The sequence below is a fragment of the Apodemus sylvaticus genome, chromosome 3 (genome assembly GCF_947179515.1).
Source record: "Apodemus sylvaticus chromosome 3, mApoSyl1.1, whole genome shotgun sequence".
In the NCBI taxonomy this organism is placed as follows: domain Eukaryota; kingdom Metazoa; phylum Chordata; class Mammalia; order Rodentia; family Muridae; genus Apodemus; species Apodemus sylvaticus.
This window is the reverse complement of record NC_067474.1, coordinates 126707484-126723534: the sequence shown is the minus strand read 5'-3', so window position 1 is coordinate 126723534 and position 16051 is coordinate 126707484. Positions and strand designations below refer to the sequence as shown.

Here is a 16051-nt window from a genome sequence, read left to right as displayed (position 1 = left end):
AGTTTAATAAACTGTTGTGGGAACCTAGAAGATAACTCAGAGAAAAATGTGGACTATGGAAGTCTGACTCATGAGTTTATAGAAGTGAGCGTGGACTTAATTGAACCAGGGGGGTGGAGAGATGGCTCAGTGGTTAGGAGCACTGACTATTCTTCCAGAGGTCCTGAGTTTAATTCCCAGCAACTACATGGTGGCTCACAACAACCTGTAATGGGATCTGATGCCCTGTTCTAATGTGTCTGAGAACAGAGATAGTATACTCACATACATAAAATAAATACCTTAAAAAAATCTGAACCAGGTACAATTCATGTAATATTTTGACTGACAATTTTTTGTGTGCTGGTCATGTTGGGTCTGACTAATCTACCATGATTAACCAAACCAAACCCAACTAACCAACAAACCAACCAAAAAATGTTACCAGTGAGGGGACACCTGTTCTTCACTGGGACAACAGGCTTCTAGTGAGCTAGTACTGAAAAATCATATGCAATTAATAAGTGATCAGTACCATTGAGGTGAAATCTTCCAGAATGTATTTCCTCAGGGCCAGCACACAGAAGTTGTGGTTCCAAGGGGTGAAGGCTTTGTCACAAGCTGGAACCTGAACTTGGCAATGTGTAAGAGTGACTTACATGGTACTGGTTTCAAAGGCATGAAAGCTACATGATTGAATGGGTCATGGAAAGAAACTGAGGCTGGCTACCTTGTGGCAGGATTGGGGTCACTACAGAATGGCCAGAGAAGAGAGTGGTGAAGATGAAGCCTCAGTTACACTGGAGACACCAAGATAGGTGCAACTTTGGGACATCTGTCAAGGCCGGTGACTCTGTGGGTGGAGACAGCCTTAGACCAAGAGATTATGTGTGCTGTGGATGTCAGAACTGAAGAAGCGGGGTTGCCCAAGCCCAGATGAATCTCAGATGCTAGAGACTGAGCTATAAGGTCTTGCTTCATACTACTAAACTTTGGTTTTGCTTCAGTGTGATTGTTTTATAACCTGGTTCTTTCTTTGTTGGATAAGAAAGTATTTAACTTTTTAATTTTATTTTAAAGGAGTTCAAAGATAAGAGACCGAAAAGATACCATTGGTTTTTAAAGTGCTTAGTTTAAACATTTTTAAATTTGGACTCTGTTTTATATTAGAATATAAAATTGAGATCTTAGAGACAACCAATGAAAGGTTATGACTTAAAGTCATGAAGTGTGTAATGTTCTGTTTAACATTAACTGTATACTTGATGTAAGCAACATAGAATCACTGGAAATTTTTGAGTAATTGTCTTTATGAGGTTGGTCTATGGGCATATCTGTGAAATACTGTCTTAATTATTAAATGATTTAGGAGGGCTTTACCCACTGTAGGCAACACCATCCATAAACATGTGGTCTTGGACTGAGGGCCCACTCAGTATGAGGAATTGATGCCTAATACATGTAAACTATCCATGGTTACAGAGGTTGTAGGGGGTAAATCTGCAACTGCCATTTTCTAAACTAATATAGTTTCTGTTTTCTAAATACTTATCCTCATTTTCATAGATAAGTGTAGCTCTCACAGATCATTTTTTGTTTTTGAGCAGACAGAAACCATTATAGAGACCCTCAACTGGCCAAAATGAAAAGAATAAGTGACATGGTGTGCAAAGCCCCAACTGGCATATTTACAATGCAGCCCCTACATCTAAGGTTCAGGGAATATCATAGAAGAGGAGAAAGAGAGCTGTAAGAACCAGAAAATTAGGGTGCTTGTTGTGAGATAGTATTTTCTGGACATGACAGAGAAGCTAAAACTCATGATATACTAATAATATAGTTGCCTAAACAAGACCTGCACAATGACAGCAGTGTGTGCCAGTGTAGGCAGGGGTAACTTTTCAAGTCTTACCAATAGATGAAGAGCTGTAGGCAATGGCTGCTGAGGGAGGATGAATCCATTTTGTCTAGGAGCATGGACCCTAGTCTCCTACACGTGATCCAATCCCATGTGGTCAATCCTAGACACGTGGACATATGACCACTAGATGGATTCAATAGATTATATATTCAAAAATTGAGAAGTCATGAATTTGAGGGGCAAGGCACAGGGGAATTTGGAGGGATGAGAGTGAGGGGTAGAGATGACATAAATTAAGCACTCATATATGAAATTCTAAAAAACAAATACCTTTAAAAACAACAACAAAAATAGTTCAGTCAAGCATGAGCTTGTGAGTGAGTGAGGTGGATAGTGAGTCAGCCTGCAGCAGCGAGCACCATTCCTCCAAGACTCTTGTTTTAAGCTCCTGTCTTGACTTCCTGCATGATGTGTATGACATAGAAGTATAAGCCAAATAAACCCTCGCCTCTCCAGTTGCTTTCGATTAGATTTTTTTTTATCACAACAACAGAAAGTAACATAGAGTTATGGTAGGATGAATACACACATGCTCTGTTCTCAGACATTCTAATCTGATGTATTGCCTTAGCTAGGTCACAGAGATAGTCATTCTCAGATGTTCTAAGATCTTGGATTATTTCCAACCAATGTCAGGCCTCAACTTACCTGAAATTTCAGAAGTTGTGTTTATCATCCAATTCTCAGCCAACTAGAAAAATTGATATAAATATTTAAAAATGACTTTATAGTAACCCAATTGCAAAATAAGAAGTTTGACACAGTCTGCTGGAACTTCTGAGAACAATTTTCTTGCTTTTCCTTATTGAACTAGAATTTGCGATGATGTAGTTTTTATATGTGGCCTGGGAATGGATTCAACACCGAACACGTTGAGTTAAGAGAAGAAGAAAACCAGACCCTGTCCGTTAAGCCCTATATCAAGATGCATAAAATGTCAGCTTTATTTCTGGATTATTCATTTACATGAACCAATGAATTGTCTATTTTTGCTAAAGCTAATTTAGGTTGGAATTGAAGAATTCTACTTACATAGTTTCTGTGACTTAATTGAGTTTTTGTGCCTTGATTTCTAGTTTCTTTAGACCCAGGACCTGCATTCAGTACAATGGGCAGTCTTCCAAGGGCCTTCACACCTCCCTTCTTAATGCTTATGGTAATTTTCATAGTACATCTTTCCTATAGTTCAGCCCATCAAATGTGAATATTTGAATATTTGAAAATGTAACCCCCCCCCAGCAGAGTCCTGAGACCTGACATTCAGTTGACTTCCTCAAACAAATATCTACATGTGTACCATCCAATATGTCCCCAAGGGATTATAAAAACAAACATGGAATGCTTCTCCAGGCTTTTTTTTTTTCAGATTCTGTAGTTCCTTATTATGTTAAAACTTAAAGGTATTTGATGTCTTACATAACTCAGACTAGCTTCAAACTTACTTGTTTGGGGTCTTTATAGCTTTGATAAACGCCATGACCAAAAGCAACTTGGGGAGGAAATAGTTTGTTTTGCTTATACTTCCTCCATCAAAGCAAGTCTAGGCAGGAACTCAAGTCAAAGAGGGAGGCAGGAGCTGGTGCAGAGGCAATGGAAGACTTCTGCTTCACAGCTTCCATTCCACAGCTTACTTAGCCTGCTTTCTTATAGCACTCAGGACCATACCCCAAGGCTGGGAGAGTCCACAGAGATATGAGCCTTTGCACATTGATCACCAATAGAGAAAATGACCTGAAGACTTACCTACAGGCCAGTTTGATGGAGGCACCTGCTTGGTTAAGATTCCTATTTCCCAGATAACCCTAACGTGTGTCAAGTTGACATAAAACCTAGCCAGAATACTCACTACATAACCAAGGATAGTCTTGAACTCCAGATTCTCCTGCTTCTACTGGATTGAAGGCATGCTATACCATGGCCAGTGGTTTCTGGAATTTACTAGTCTGAGTAACACATACAACTGCTGTTTTCTCTTGTTGACATAAAAGATAGATTTTGGTGGATAGAAGTAGAAGTATAAATTGTTGCAACTTTTTTTTTTTTAAGAAAATGAGTTGGTAATAAACCTCAATAATTCTTTAAACATTAACATTTTAGACCCAATAATTCCATTTCTAAAGTAATTTGCATAAAAGTTATGCAAAAGAAGTAAGATTTTGCTTAACCTACTTTTATTAGAATATATGAATTATACATAATAATTGGTTTCGTTATATCCCCAGGCATGTATGCAATGTATTTTGATCATATTCACCCCCTGTTGCCTTCTCTTCTTCCCTTCCACTCTCCATGATCCTTTTTCTCTAAGCAGCTACTTTCTGTTCTTTCATGGCTTATTTTTTGTTTGTTTTGGTGGTTCAGTTATTTTAGTTAGAGTTGCTTATGTGCACATGGGTGAGGGGCCCATGCCACTGAAGAACATATTTTCCCATCTTCTAGCAATCATTAACTACCAATCAATCTTCAGAGAGTTTGGGCTTATGAGTCCCTATTATGATAGATTATTTATAAGAATAAAATGTCAGCAAGTAACAGAAAGTTGGAAAACAGCACTTATTTGTTTGATGAATTGAGATATATACAAAGATGGACATAGTAGCTCCTTCAGTTGTGTATTACTTGGAAATGCTTGTTGAATGCTTACAGATCTAGTAATTCTATCCCTAGTAATGTATTAGGACCATATTCTCAATATATACCTAGGTTGAGAAATTAGTCACAAGATGGAGGAAATAGAATAAAGTTAAATATCCAACAATACTGGCATGAGAAAGTACTTCTGCTGTTATAAGTAAAAAAGTTCAGATAAAATCATGTATTCTATATAGTTTCATTTATGTAAAATAATATCATACATGCACAGAAAAAAGAAAAGAAGTAAATACATTCAAATACTTAATAGTTATTGCCTAAGGGATACAGCTGATATTTTCATTTTTGTTCTGTATTTCACAGATTTTTGTTCCAGGGACGTGTACAATATTTTTAAACAGAAAAAAATGGTTATAAAAAGATGGTATGTAAAATACATAGCAACATGAAGATTGTTTATGAAAAATAATGCTAAGTGAAAAAAGATGTATACGAAAACTTACTGTGATTGCAATTATGTAAATATGTTTCTGCACAGAGACAAGAACTGAAAAGGAAAATGTAGAAATAGAATTAGGCCTTGTATTATGCTAGGGTTGTGGATTAGGAGTAATTTATTTTTCCTCTCTAAAGATGTTCTTGAAGCCACTTTTAATGACGTGGGTGCATTTTTTAAAACATCTCTGCTGTGTTCCACTATGCTGTCTGCTCAGCTTTGCTGGTCTGTGGCTCAGGAACTGGCTGTGTGGTGAGAGCAGCTAGAAGTTCCACATTTCCTTGTTCTTCAGAGTTGAGTTTAAATGTGAGGGACTTGAGTTGGAGACAAACCCCAAACTTGTCTTGCGATGGCCAGCAGGTTTGGCTTATTGGTATTTAACATACCATACCATAACATAACAGTATTTTATCAAACTTGGGAGAGGAAAAAGAACTTTGTAGATATTTTTCTCCTGGATCTTTCTATGATACATGGAAATCAAATGTTTCTCCAGGATGCAGCTCAACTAGTGAAGAATACCCTTTGACTATGATGTCCTTGATAGTATAGTTTCCTTGGCTCTAGCAAAATAGGTGTGTTGGCTTTCTGTCTGAGAAAGAAGAATAAGGTCTAATTATATCACAGAATTACAATGGTATCTAGCAACAGGAAACGATTTAGCATCACAGAGCTCTGAAGAAAATGTAAGAGTATATCCCCATGTGGTTGTGTTCGTGGGTGTTCTCTGAGATATGACACAAAAAAATATAAGCAATGGAAGGAATCTAAGAGATGGGGAGATGGTTCCGTGGTTAGTGCCTACCACGTAAGCATGAGGACCTGAGTTTGGACCCCAGCACCCAACCAAAGGCAGCATGGTGGCTTGTCTCTGAAATCCCAGTGCCCTAGGCAGTGGAGGAGAAGAGGGGGAACTGGAAGATCATTTTCTGTTGCCCTGCCAATCAAAACAATGAGCTGCAAGCTCAGCAAAGAGACTCTCTCAGAAACGAGGGCATAGAGAACACACACACACACACACACACACACACACGCGCGCGCGCGCGTGCGCACACACAATGTGATGAGTTGGACTTCATCAAAACAAACAGAAAATATTTCAAATAACAGTATTGAGAAAGTAAAACAGACAAGCAAACAAACAAAAAACAAAATATAAACACAGATTATGAAAAATAACTGAGAATTCTTCATCTGATAAAGTTGTACCCATAATCTACACATGTAGAAATACACTAAAATCCAACAACTAAGTAAAAAAATGGAAAATATAACCCAATTAAAATGGGAAGAGCAAATAACACAGATATTTCTCCAAGGAAACTAGACACTTGTTTTATAAACTCATGAAAATATAGTTAACATTATTAGATGCTAAGGAAAATTCATATTTAAATCACAGTAAGATATTATTTTATACTCAACAGTATGACAATAATAAAAAGTCATGACAAGTGTTGGAGATGGTGTGAAAAAATGTGATTGTCCTATGCTATAGCTGAGAATGTAAAATGATAGATTCATAAAACTGTTTTGTCAGTTTCTCAAATGTTTATATTCTAAAGTTTAACATATTAGCAGCAATTCAAGACTAGGTACAAGCATAGGTACATGCTGGAACAAAAACCTGAAAATCTAAGTCTACCTAAAATCTTGACACAAAAGTCTACAGAAATAAACTTAAGAAAACCTCAAATGGAAATAATTCAACATTCCCATAGACAGTTGAATTGATAAACTGTGGATAAACTTACAAAGAAACATTATGCAGCAATGAAAAGCAATGAAGTTCTGATACACATTACATCATGAGTGAAACTTGAAGAAGTTACACTAAGTAACAAAATAAAAAGCCAGTCATAAAGGCCATATAGTATGATGCCATTGGTTTGAAATATGTAGTATGGGCAAGTAGTAGAGACAGGAAGTTATTACTGGTTGCTAGGGGAATGCAATAAGAAACAAATCGAGGTGGCCACCAGTTTGATATGCAGTTTGTGATGATAATCTGGAAGGATATGGTGAGGATTGTGAACATACAGTGAAATTTATAACACATGACTTATAGCCCAATAAAGTTTCCCTTTATAATGCTATGGCCAGCACTTTTAATGTGATTTTGGGAATATTAAAATATTTAGAGAAGTACAACAAAGTATTAGTCATGTTTAAGTATTTCAGTTGTTTTCATGAGCATGCCTTGCCCCTTCAGATTATGTATCTGCACACATTGAATTTAGGAACTACCAGGTGACTTGCTTTGATTAAGGGCATTTGGACAGAAGTGACTACTTCTAAGAGTTGATAAGGGTCTATACACATCTCTACCTTCCCAGGCCTGATGGCCCAGTGAGGCAAGTACCTGTGGAACCACCTTGCAGTTCCATAAATACCCCTAGGACCTGATATTTCTGCATGAGTTGAAGAGCTTCCAATTGCCAATAGCTGAAAATCTATCCCAAGGGCTTCCTCTGATCACGGAGAAATGCCATGTCCATATACTGTAGACTCGAGATGTCAAAGGCATAACAGTTCCACCTACTATTTGCCCTTCAAAAGGACCTTCCGGAGGCTGTTTTCCACATTGAAAACATTCAGTGTTCACCACCAGGCTCAGAACTTGTCCCTCTATGACAGCCTGCTTGGTGCTGACGTTTTTTTCTCGATAACTATCATTCTAGGAATTTCTCTAAAGAAATAACCAGAGAGGCACATGACAATCTTTATTTATGAACGCTCAAGCAGAGTCTGACTGACTAGTTGCTCTAGAAGCTGAGGCAGGAGGATTACAAATTCAAAGGTTTCTGGGTTCACTGAGTGAGTTTATGAGAAGCCTATGTCACTTAGCAATATACTGTTTCAAAATACAAAATAAAACATGAGAAAGAGCTTGGGCTTCTGGTCAGTGACAGAGAACATGCACGACATGCTTGAGGCTCCAGGTTCAGTTTCTAATATTCCATTAATAAATGAATGAATGAATAACTAAATCCCACCGAAGTGCCATATACAATTAAATAACTGAATAAGCAATAGACAGTAGAGTATTAAAATTCTACGGCATGACTTTCAGCTCTGTGACATTCTCAGAAAACATTTGATAACATTAAAAGATTTTCATGCCACTCAAATCAAGAGGGTTTATGAAGTGTATTCTAATTTTATTTTAAAATTACCTTTGTATTTGCATACTCACATACAAAAATAATGTTTCTAAAGTCTGTGAAAGGTTTTACTTATCAAAACAATACTTCCTTATTTTTTTCACAGAGGAGGCTAAGAAGAATGAACTTTCTAAGATGTGAAAAAGGAATCATCAAAGGGGAGAGGGAGGAATTACAGGTGGGCTCCTGAGTCAAAAGACAAAATGAACTCATGCTTTAATAAATTTCTTTATTTTTTATCATAATGAATGTTGGATATATTTGATAACTTATGAAGAAGCATTACCATTGCGAGGGATGCATTCCCACAGGGCTGAGAATACCAGAAATGCAGCAAGGTGAGGGGGTTCCTGGTGTCGATGTAGAAGCAGGGGCAGCAGGTGGGGCTGCCTCCTGTGGGATGAGGGAGACAAGGTGACCTGCAGCAGATGGAGATCAGAGAAGATTCTGCTTAGAGTAGGGATACTGGGCGGGGCTTTCATGTGATGGGAAGAGGCAAGAAGACTGCTACTGAGCTCTGCAGAGAGAGTGCTGTGCACCTCAGGCCTAGGAAGCTGAGGGTATCAAGTCTGGAATTGGAGGCACACCAACATTTTTCCCTTTGGAGCTGCTGCATTCCCCAGGTCCTACTCTGAAAACCTGGGGGAGAAAACTGCAGAAAAAACCAAAGAGGGAGACACAGGACATTTGGTGGGAGTGGGGAGAGAAAACTAGAAAACGCCCTTTCCCTAGTGATCCTCCAAATTAAAATTTCAAAAGACATGGAATAAAAAACAAATTATTAAAAAAAATGCTAAACAAAGTCAACAATTGGAATTTGAATTCCCTGCAGATGAGACTGATTTTATAGAACAGAGATTTTAAAATAAGCATGTTGAAGATGCTCTGAGAAACCAATGAAGACAGCAAAACAGCATAGAAATAAATCATGGAGCAGAATAGGCAGAAATAAAACAAGAACAGGTGGATATGAGCAAAGTTAGGAACATCGAGAATGGAAAATGCATAGCTATTAAATATTCCAAGATAGAAAAAAAAACTAGGCTAGACATGGCCAAAAAATGAATTCATATATTCAAATTGCTTTCAAAGCACTCAATGAAGTTGGAGTCAAATGAAGAAAGTAATGAAAACTGGATTAATGTCTTTCTTACTTTCGTGTTGCTGTGATAAAGCACCATGACCGAAAGCAACTAATGGGAGGAGGAATTTATTTTAGTTCATGGTTCCAGTGGGATAAATAGGGATTAACTTGTGGGCGACATAGCTGCAAGAGGCTTAGATTCTCAGTCACATGCTTGAAGCAGAGAGCAAACTGGAAAAGGGGGCGTTGAATCCTCAAAGCCCTCCCCAGAGGCTTCCTCAGGGAGGTTCCAGCTCAGGTGACTCCTAAAACAGTGCCACAGACTGCAGACCAAGTATACAAATACTTGTTACCCCGGTGTAAGGCAATGTCAGCACAGGGAAGCTGGAGTGGGTGGGCTAGTGAGCAAGGGGAAGGGGGCATGGGATAGGTGGTTTTCAGAGGGGAAACAAGAAAAGGGATAACATTCGAAATGTAAATAAAGAAAATATCTAAAAAAGAAAAAAAAAGAATAATGAATGGCATTTGATAGGATCCAACATTTGTTTAGTAGGGGTTCTCAAAGCACACAAAGCAATGGGGGAGTAGGTCAATATTAGAAGGGACAATTTGCTAATAATTTTCAAAGCTAAAGAAAGATGGATTTTTTTTTATGTGGCAACTATAGGATAAATAAAAATAAATTCAAACTCAGACACATGGATAAAAAAAAAAGCCAGGCCATTAAGATTAAAAATGAGTCTTGAAACCGACCCAAGAAAAATAGGTTTCTTAAATTATATAACAGCAGACATCTCATCAGTAACTTTAACATGAAGAGACAGTGAATAAAATCTTCAAAGTGCTGGGGAAATTCCTCAAATTAGAACTCGTTTCTAGACAAATTATCACTCTAGGGAGAAACCAAAATAAGGCTAGTACTGATCAATAGGATTATCCAGGGACTCTCATTAGAACAACCATTACAGTCCTGCTTTCCTGCAGTCACACAGGGAAGGATTGCAGCCCACCATAAAAGGAATTCATAAACCATGTGCGGAGAGCCAGTGGCTAACACTCACAGCAAATTTTCTCTCTTTTAATAAAAGGTTAAAAGTTAAAAGTCTAAACAAAAATGACAAGGCAGCGACGGTGCAGCATGTAAGAGATGGCCGGGACCTACCCAGGCTGTCTGGCTGAGGATGAAAGGGATTCTGAAGGACTGAAGTTTGTAAGAAAAGGTACAGTATATAACCACAGGGTAACCGGCTAAGGCCAGAGAGAAAATCTATAGCAGCCAGATCTGTAGAGGGGATAGAGAAGGCAGGTTGACATCAACCTTTAAGAGAAAATAAAAAAGCAAAAGGCAGGGAAGCTTCTCAGGAGACCAAGGCATGAGATTATAAATTCGAGGGCCACAGAATGAGGTCAAATCTACCTGGACAAGTTGGTAAGACCCTGCCTCAAAATAAAAAAATCAAACAAACAAAAAGAAGAGGATAGGGGCTGTAACATAATGAACATAATGGCAGCTGTATGCTTGGCAATGGTATTGCCTCTGGGTCCAATTCCTGGTAATGTTTAAAAAATTAGGGCAGGTCAAAGAAAACGCATGATAGAGAGGAAGTTCAAGTATAGAAGAAGAAATAGATTAAAATGTATTATTACAGTTGGGTTATTTTATGTGTATCATACGTTGAATTATTAATGTGTATGTGAGTATATGTGTTACAGTGCACACGTGGAGGTCAGAGATCAACTCCATCATGCGGGTTCTCTCCTTCTGTCTTTACATAGTATACTAGTCAGGGTCATTGTTGCTGTGATGAAAACACCACCTAAAGCAACTTGGTGAAAAAAGGGTTTATTTGGCTTACATATACTGAGTCAGAATCCACCGAAGGAAGCCAATGCAGGAACTCACTCAAGCCAGGCAGGAACCTGGAGGCATGAGCTGTTGCAGCTGTCACGGAGGAGTGGTGCCTGTTGGCTTACTTGCTCGGTCTGCTTTCTTACAGCATCCAAGGACCACCGCACAATGCACCCTCCCACCATGACCAGACATTAAGGAAATGCTCTACTGGCTTGCCTACAGCCCAGTCTTATGGAGGCATTTCCTCAACTGAGGTTCTCTCCTCTCAAATGATTCTAACTTCTATTAGGCCGACACAGAACCCAGCAGAACTCATGGATTTCAGGGGTCAGACTCAGGTTGTCAGACTTAGGTGGCAAGTGCCTTTACCAGATGAAATGTCCCATTGGTTCACCAATGGATTAAATTTTTACAACACAGATTCTTAGATTTTGCTTAATAAGTATAGTATAGAATCTATAATTACAACTTTCAAAAGGTAAGGATAAAAGGGAAAAAGGGAAAGAGGTCCTCCAATTAATGACAGAAACATTATTAAAGTTATCATTTATTTAAATCGAACGTTGGGGAGTTGGTGAAAAATAAGGCACACACACACACAAACAAACAAAAAACAACAGTTTCTGTGCATAGAAAAACTAATGCAATGGAAATACAAGTGTCACAAGATGGGGCTAGAACAAGCTGCTTGTCATATGGCTCTGAGACAATAAATTAATCATATGTAAATTTAAAAATAATGAATCTCCTAGCTGATGTTGTATATAAAAAATAGTCATTGATGAGACAAAGGCTCATATAGGACACAAGAATTATCCAACATTAGAAGTACATAATAACCTCTCTCTCTCTCTCTCTCTCTCTCTCTCTCTCTCTCTCTCTCTCTCTCTCTCTCTCTCTCTCTCTCCCCCCCCCCCCTCTCTCTCTGAGACAGAGTATCACTTTGGGGCCCTGATTGACCTGGAACTGCCCTCAAACTTAGTGACTCAACTGTCTCTGCCTTTTAAGTACTGGGATTAAAGGTTATGTGTATGTGTATGTTGTCGTTACAAGCCTGTTTTGGAGACAGTCTTATTCTGTATCTTAGACTGGCTTGAATCTCAGGCAATCCTCCCACCTCAGCCTCTCACCAGCCTCAAAATGCTGGGGTTACAGATGCAAACCATTACACACAGTTTAGGAAAATGTTATAGCCATGCTGGAAAGGATTGTTACAAAATAGATCTTAACGCAACAGACTGATAAACTTAACATTAAATTTACAAAAACCTTCCACAGACAAAAATATATATCACACACAAAAGCAGCCATAAAAAAGTACAAGTCACATTCTGGGACATTTGCAGAAAATATAAGGGATATAGTCAGAATAATGAATTGTAAATCAGTAAGACAGAACTAACCCAATAGTCAGTACTCAAAGGATATGACAAGTCATAGAAGAATTCAAAGTAGCAATGAACAGACAGATAATCTGAAAGGCCAGCACCCAGGGACTTATATGACAGTTGCACTGGGACACCATTTTATGTTCATCATGCTGACTGGAAAAATTGTGTCCTACAGATCTGGGTGTTGAGGAGTAGGAGAAAGGAAAACTCATATAGTCTGTTGTTGGAAGAATAGATTTCCTGGACTAGAGAACAGTGCTCATTATACAGCAAACTTGATTCATATAATTGGTAATTCCTCTCCTAGGTAATATACCTAAGAGAAATTCTCATATTTATATACAAGGAGACATGCACAATTATCTGTGGTTGGAAAAAGCTATACATGATCTAAATTATTGTCAATGAAATGGAAACGTCACAATCCCATTGTATATGAACTACTATACAACTAAAATGAGTGTACTAGAACCTTGTGTATCAACATGAATGAATCTATACAATATAATGTATGGTAATGATAATGAAATATGGCCTTTTTTTTCCAGTGTAAGATTTAGAGGAGGTTTAGAGGATTGGTAGCATATTAACATATAACAATATGTTTTATTGTTTAACATATTGTTTAATGCATAGATATTGAGAAATATTGAATACATAACAGCAGTTAATTATACAGCGAGGGAGAGAAAAATCAAGGAGAGAGACTGAAAAGTTTCAATTATATCTCTTTTTAAAAATAGGAACTCTGGAATAAATGGCATAATTTCTGATATGATTATAACTCTATTTGTTTCTATATACTGGGTTATTCACAACACGGAAATACAAGTTTGAAAAAAAATAGAGTACAGATTGTTAAATTCCAAATCTATATTTCAGAAGGCTTCTAGTCTGCATGGAGTTGCAGCACACAGGACTGCTGCTCTGTGCTTTGGATGGTTTGATGATCAGTGCAGGTAAGTGCGAGTCCACTGGCAGCTCCAGTGAGGCAGCAAGCCCAATGCTAGTTGCTACGCTTCTGGTAATGGGGAGAATTGGAGTGAATTTGATAGGCAGAGACAGAAAATGTGTTTTTGACGTGGAATAGTGTCCTTCTTATAAGCCACGATGCTTATGGAAAGGTGCTTACTAACCTTTCCGGGGAAAAGCACACATGGGTACTAGCTGTCCAGCCCACTGGAGGCCAGGCTGCACCCAGGGACCTGAGGCTATGGCAGCTCCCCCCAGGCCCATGAGGCCAGCCGATCAGTATTTCACAATGGAAGCGCAGCCCACTTTAGTATAACAGTGTGCCACATATATCTTTTGGGAAGTGCTGACCTAGAAGATATTCTGTTTTCATCTAGGAGAAGGGATAATTATAAACCACTCAAACTCTGGCAGTACGGAGACACTTGCAATCCCACAGCTGTCTAAAAGGAGCATACTGGAATGCACAAGTGCTCTGTTTAAATCTGTGTAGTAGCAATTAGGAGAAGTGAAAGCTAGCACAAAAGAAATGCAGTTTACTAGTCTAAAAATGTCATTCTAAAACAGTCAAAGACACATCTAGAACCCTCTCCAGTATTTATGTAGGCATCACACCAAGAAGAGACCAGATGTAATGGGATGTGGACAGTTGATCCAGGTAATGCACACATACTTGAGGAAAACATTTTACAACAGGAGTGTCACTAAATAGGATGGGACAGAGACAATCCCTGAGCCCTACCTTAAAGAGGAAATAGCAGGTCACTCAAGGGAGTTCTACTGTCCCTGTTATGGAATTGTTAAGCAAATAGAAATGCTAATCATATAAGGCTAGATGTAGCTTATTCTACAGGATATATTAAATAGTTTTCAATCATTCCCACCCAGGCATGGTGGCATACATTTATATGTAATACCAGCATTTGGGAGGTGGAATCCTGAGGATTGGGAGTTCAAGGTCATCCCCAGCAACATAGAAAGTTCAAGGTCAGTGGACTACATGAGAAGCCAGTCACAGGAGTAACAACAATGCTCTCTACATTCATTCTCTACATTCATGTCACCCCAAGTCTAAGAGTTGTGTCACATGGAAATATGTGACTTGAAATGGGTAAACGCACTTTACATTTGGGCTCAGTGACCTATGTACATACCAGGTACCTAGCCTGTGTGCCAGGATTCTGCCTACAGAGTGCAAGTTTTCAGGCTTTTTGCTAACTGGGAAAGCAGTTTGCTAACTTTAAGCATAGCAGGCCTGATGGTTATAAGCACAGCAAGGCTAACATAGTTTGTCCACTTCGGCCACCAAGATATTGAATGTCTCCACATTTATTGAGAGCTACTTCCTGAGCCACCATCTCGCATAGGAGCACTCTGCCACACTAGCTCCCCTTCCTTGGAACCCAATTCTTTCACAGTCCAGTGACCAAAGTGTTTGGCACAGGAGCTGGTCACTGGGGCTCTTAAATGTTTTGAATATCACCCACAGGTGAAGATGAACCGTCATATCCATCACATGACAAACACCAATGAAATCTTTTGGCGAAAATAAAAGAAAATTGTTTCTATAGTTCAATTTAGCCTTGATTTTCTAAACCAAGTAAGATAGTTCTCTGACATCCATTAACTTCTAACTGCTAGAGGTCAAACCTCAGAGAAAGAAAAGACCTTCTGGACTTTGGACCCTTTGGATCAATGACCCCAGAGTTTTTGTTTGTTTGTTTTTTATTTGTTTTGTTTTGTTTTTGTTTTGTTTGACTCTCCCTTAATGGAAACCACGAAAGCCACCATGACTCTAAGATCAGCCAGTGAGCAAACACCATCACCTTGCAGAGTGGGCCTTGCTCATGAGCCTCCTTTCCTTCTCCAGCACCTTGCGAGCGGTTTCTCCATTCCCTGTAATTTTAAAACCTATTTCCCAGGAGACAAGAACAGTTTCTTAATATGTGAGTCCAGTGAGTAATTTGGGGGAGAACTTCATCACTCAGGGAATGCAGTTGTCACCCAGAGCAGCATCAATGTCGCCTTCAGGAGGCAGCACAGAGCTGGGAAGGGGACAAGAAAGTGCCCCAGGCACAGAGAGGAGGAAGAAGGCTATTAACCTTTGCAAGAATGAACTGATTTCTTTCAGAGTCAGAGAAGAGCAGGGCTTGTGTCTGTAGAGGCTGCACGGCATGACTCTGCGAAACTCCAAGCAAAATGGTGCTTAGCACCTACTTACCGGGGCTGGTTATCGTCAGGAGGTCAAGCTGCCGCTGTTGCTGCAATAGAAAACATAATAGTGAGGGCAATGATGTGCACTGCCAAACAAGTGCCTAGCAGGGCAGGGGAGAAATACGAGACGATGTCTGGACACGTGGAGCAGTTTATGTTTTACGGAACATGGTTGTTCTGAGGGTTCTTCTACCACTCAGACTAGGCAAAATTGATAGCCTTTCTGAGAGGGCATTGGAGCACATCAGACAAGCCTATACCATAATCATGAACAGAAAGGCCTGGTAAGAATGTGGCTTGCCTAACACCCCATTCCAGTTTCCCAGCAAGGCCCCAGTCTTCCTATTGACCTGTCTCTTTCCTAAGAGAAATGCTGAAGACAGAGT

At 39.0% G+C, this 16051-nt stretch overlaps 1 protein-coding gene across 1 annotated transcript in view; it reads right to left on the bottom strand.

Annotated features, from left to right (window-relative positions):
• Nucleotides 1-16051, bottom strand: part of Agbl4 (AGBL carboxypeptidase 4) — a 1251089-nt gene that overhangs the window by 310552 nt on the left and 924486 nt on the right. Inside the window, exon 6 of the mRNA XM_052175823.1 lies at nucleotides 15673-15712. Coding sequence (XP_052031783.1) covers nucleotides 15673-15712 — 40 coding nt within the window. The remainder of the gene's footprint in view (nucleotides 1-15672; nucleotides 15713-16051) is intronic.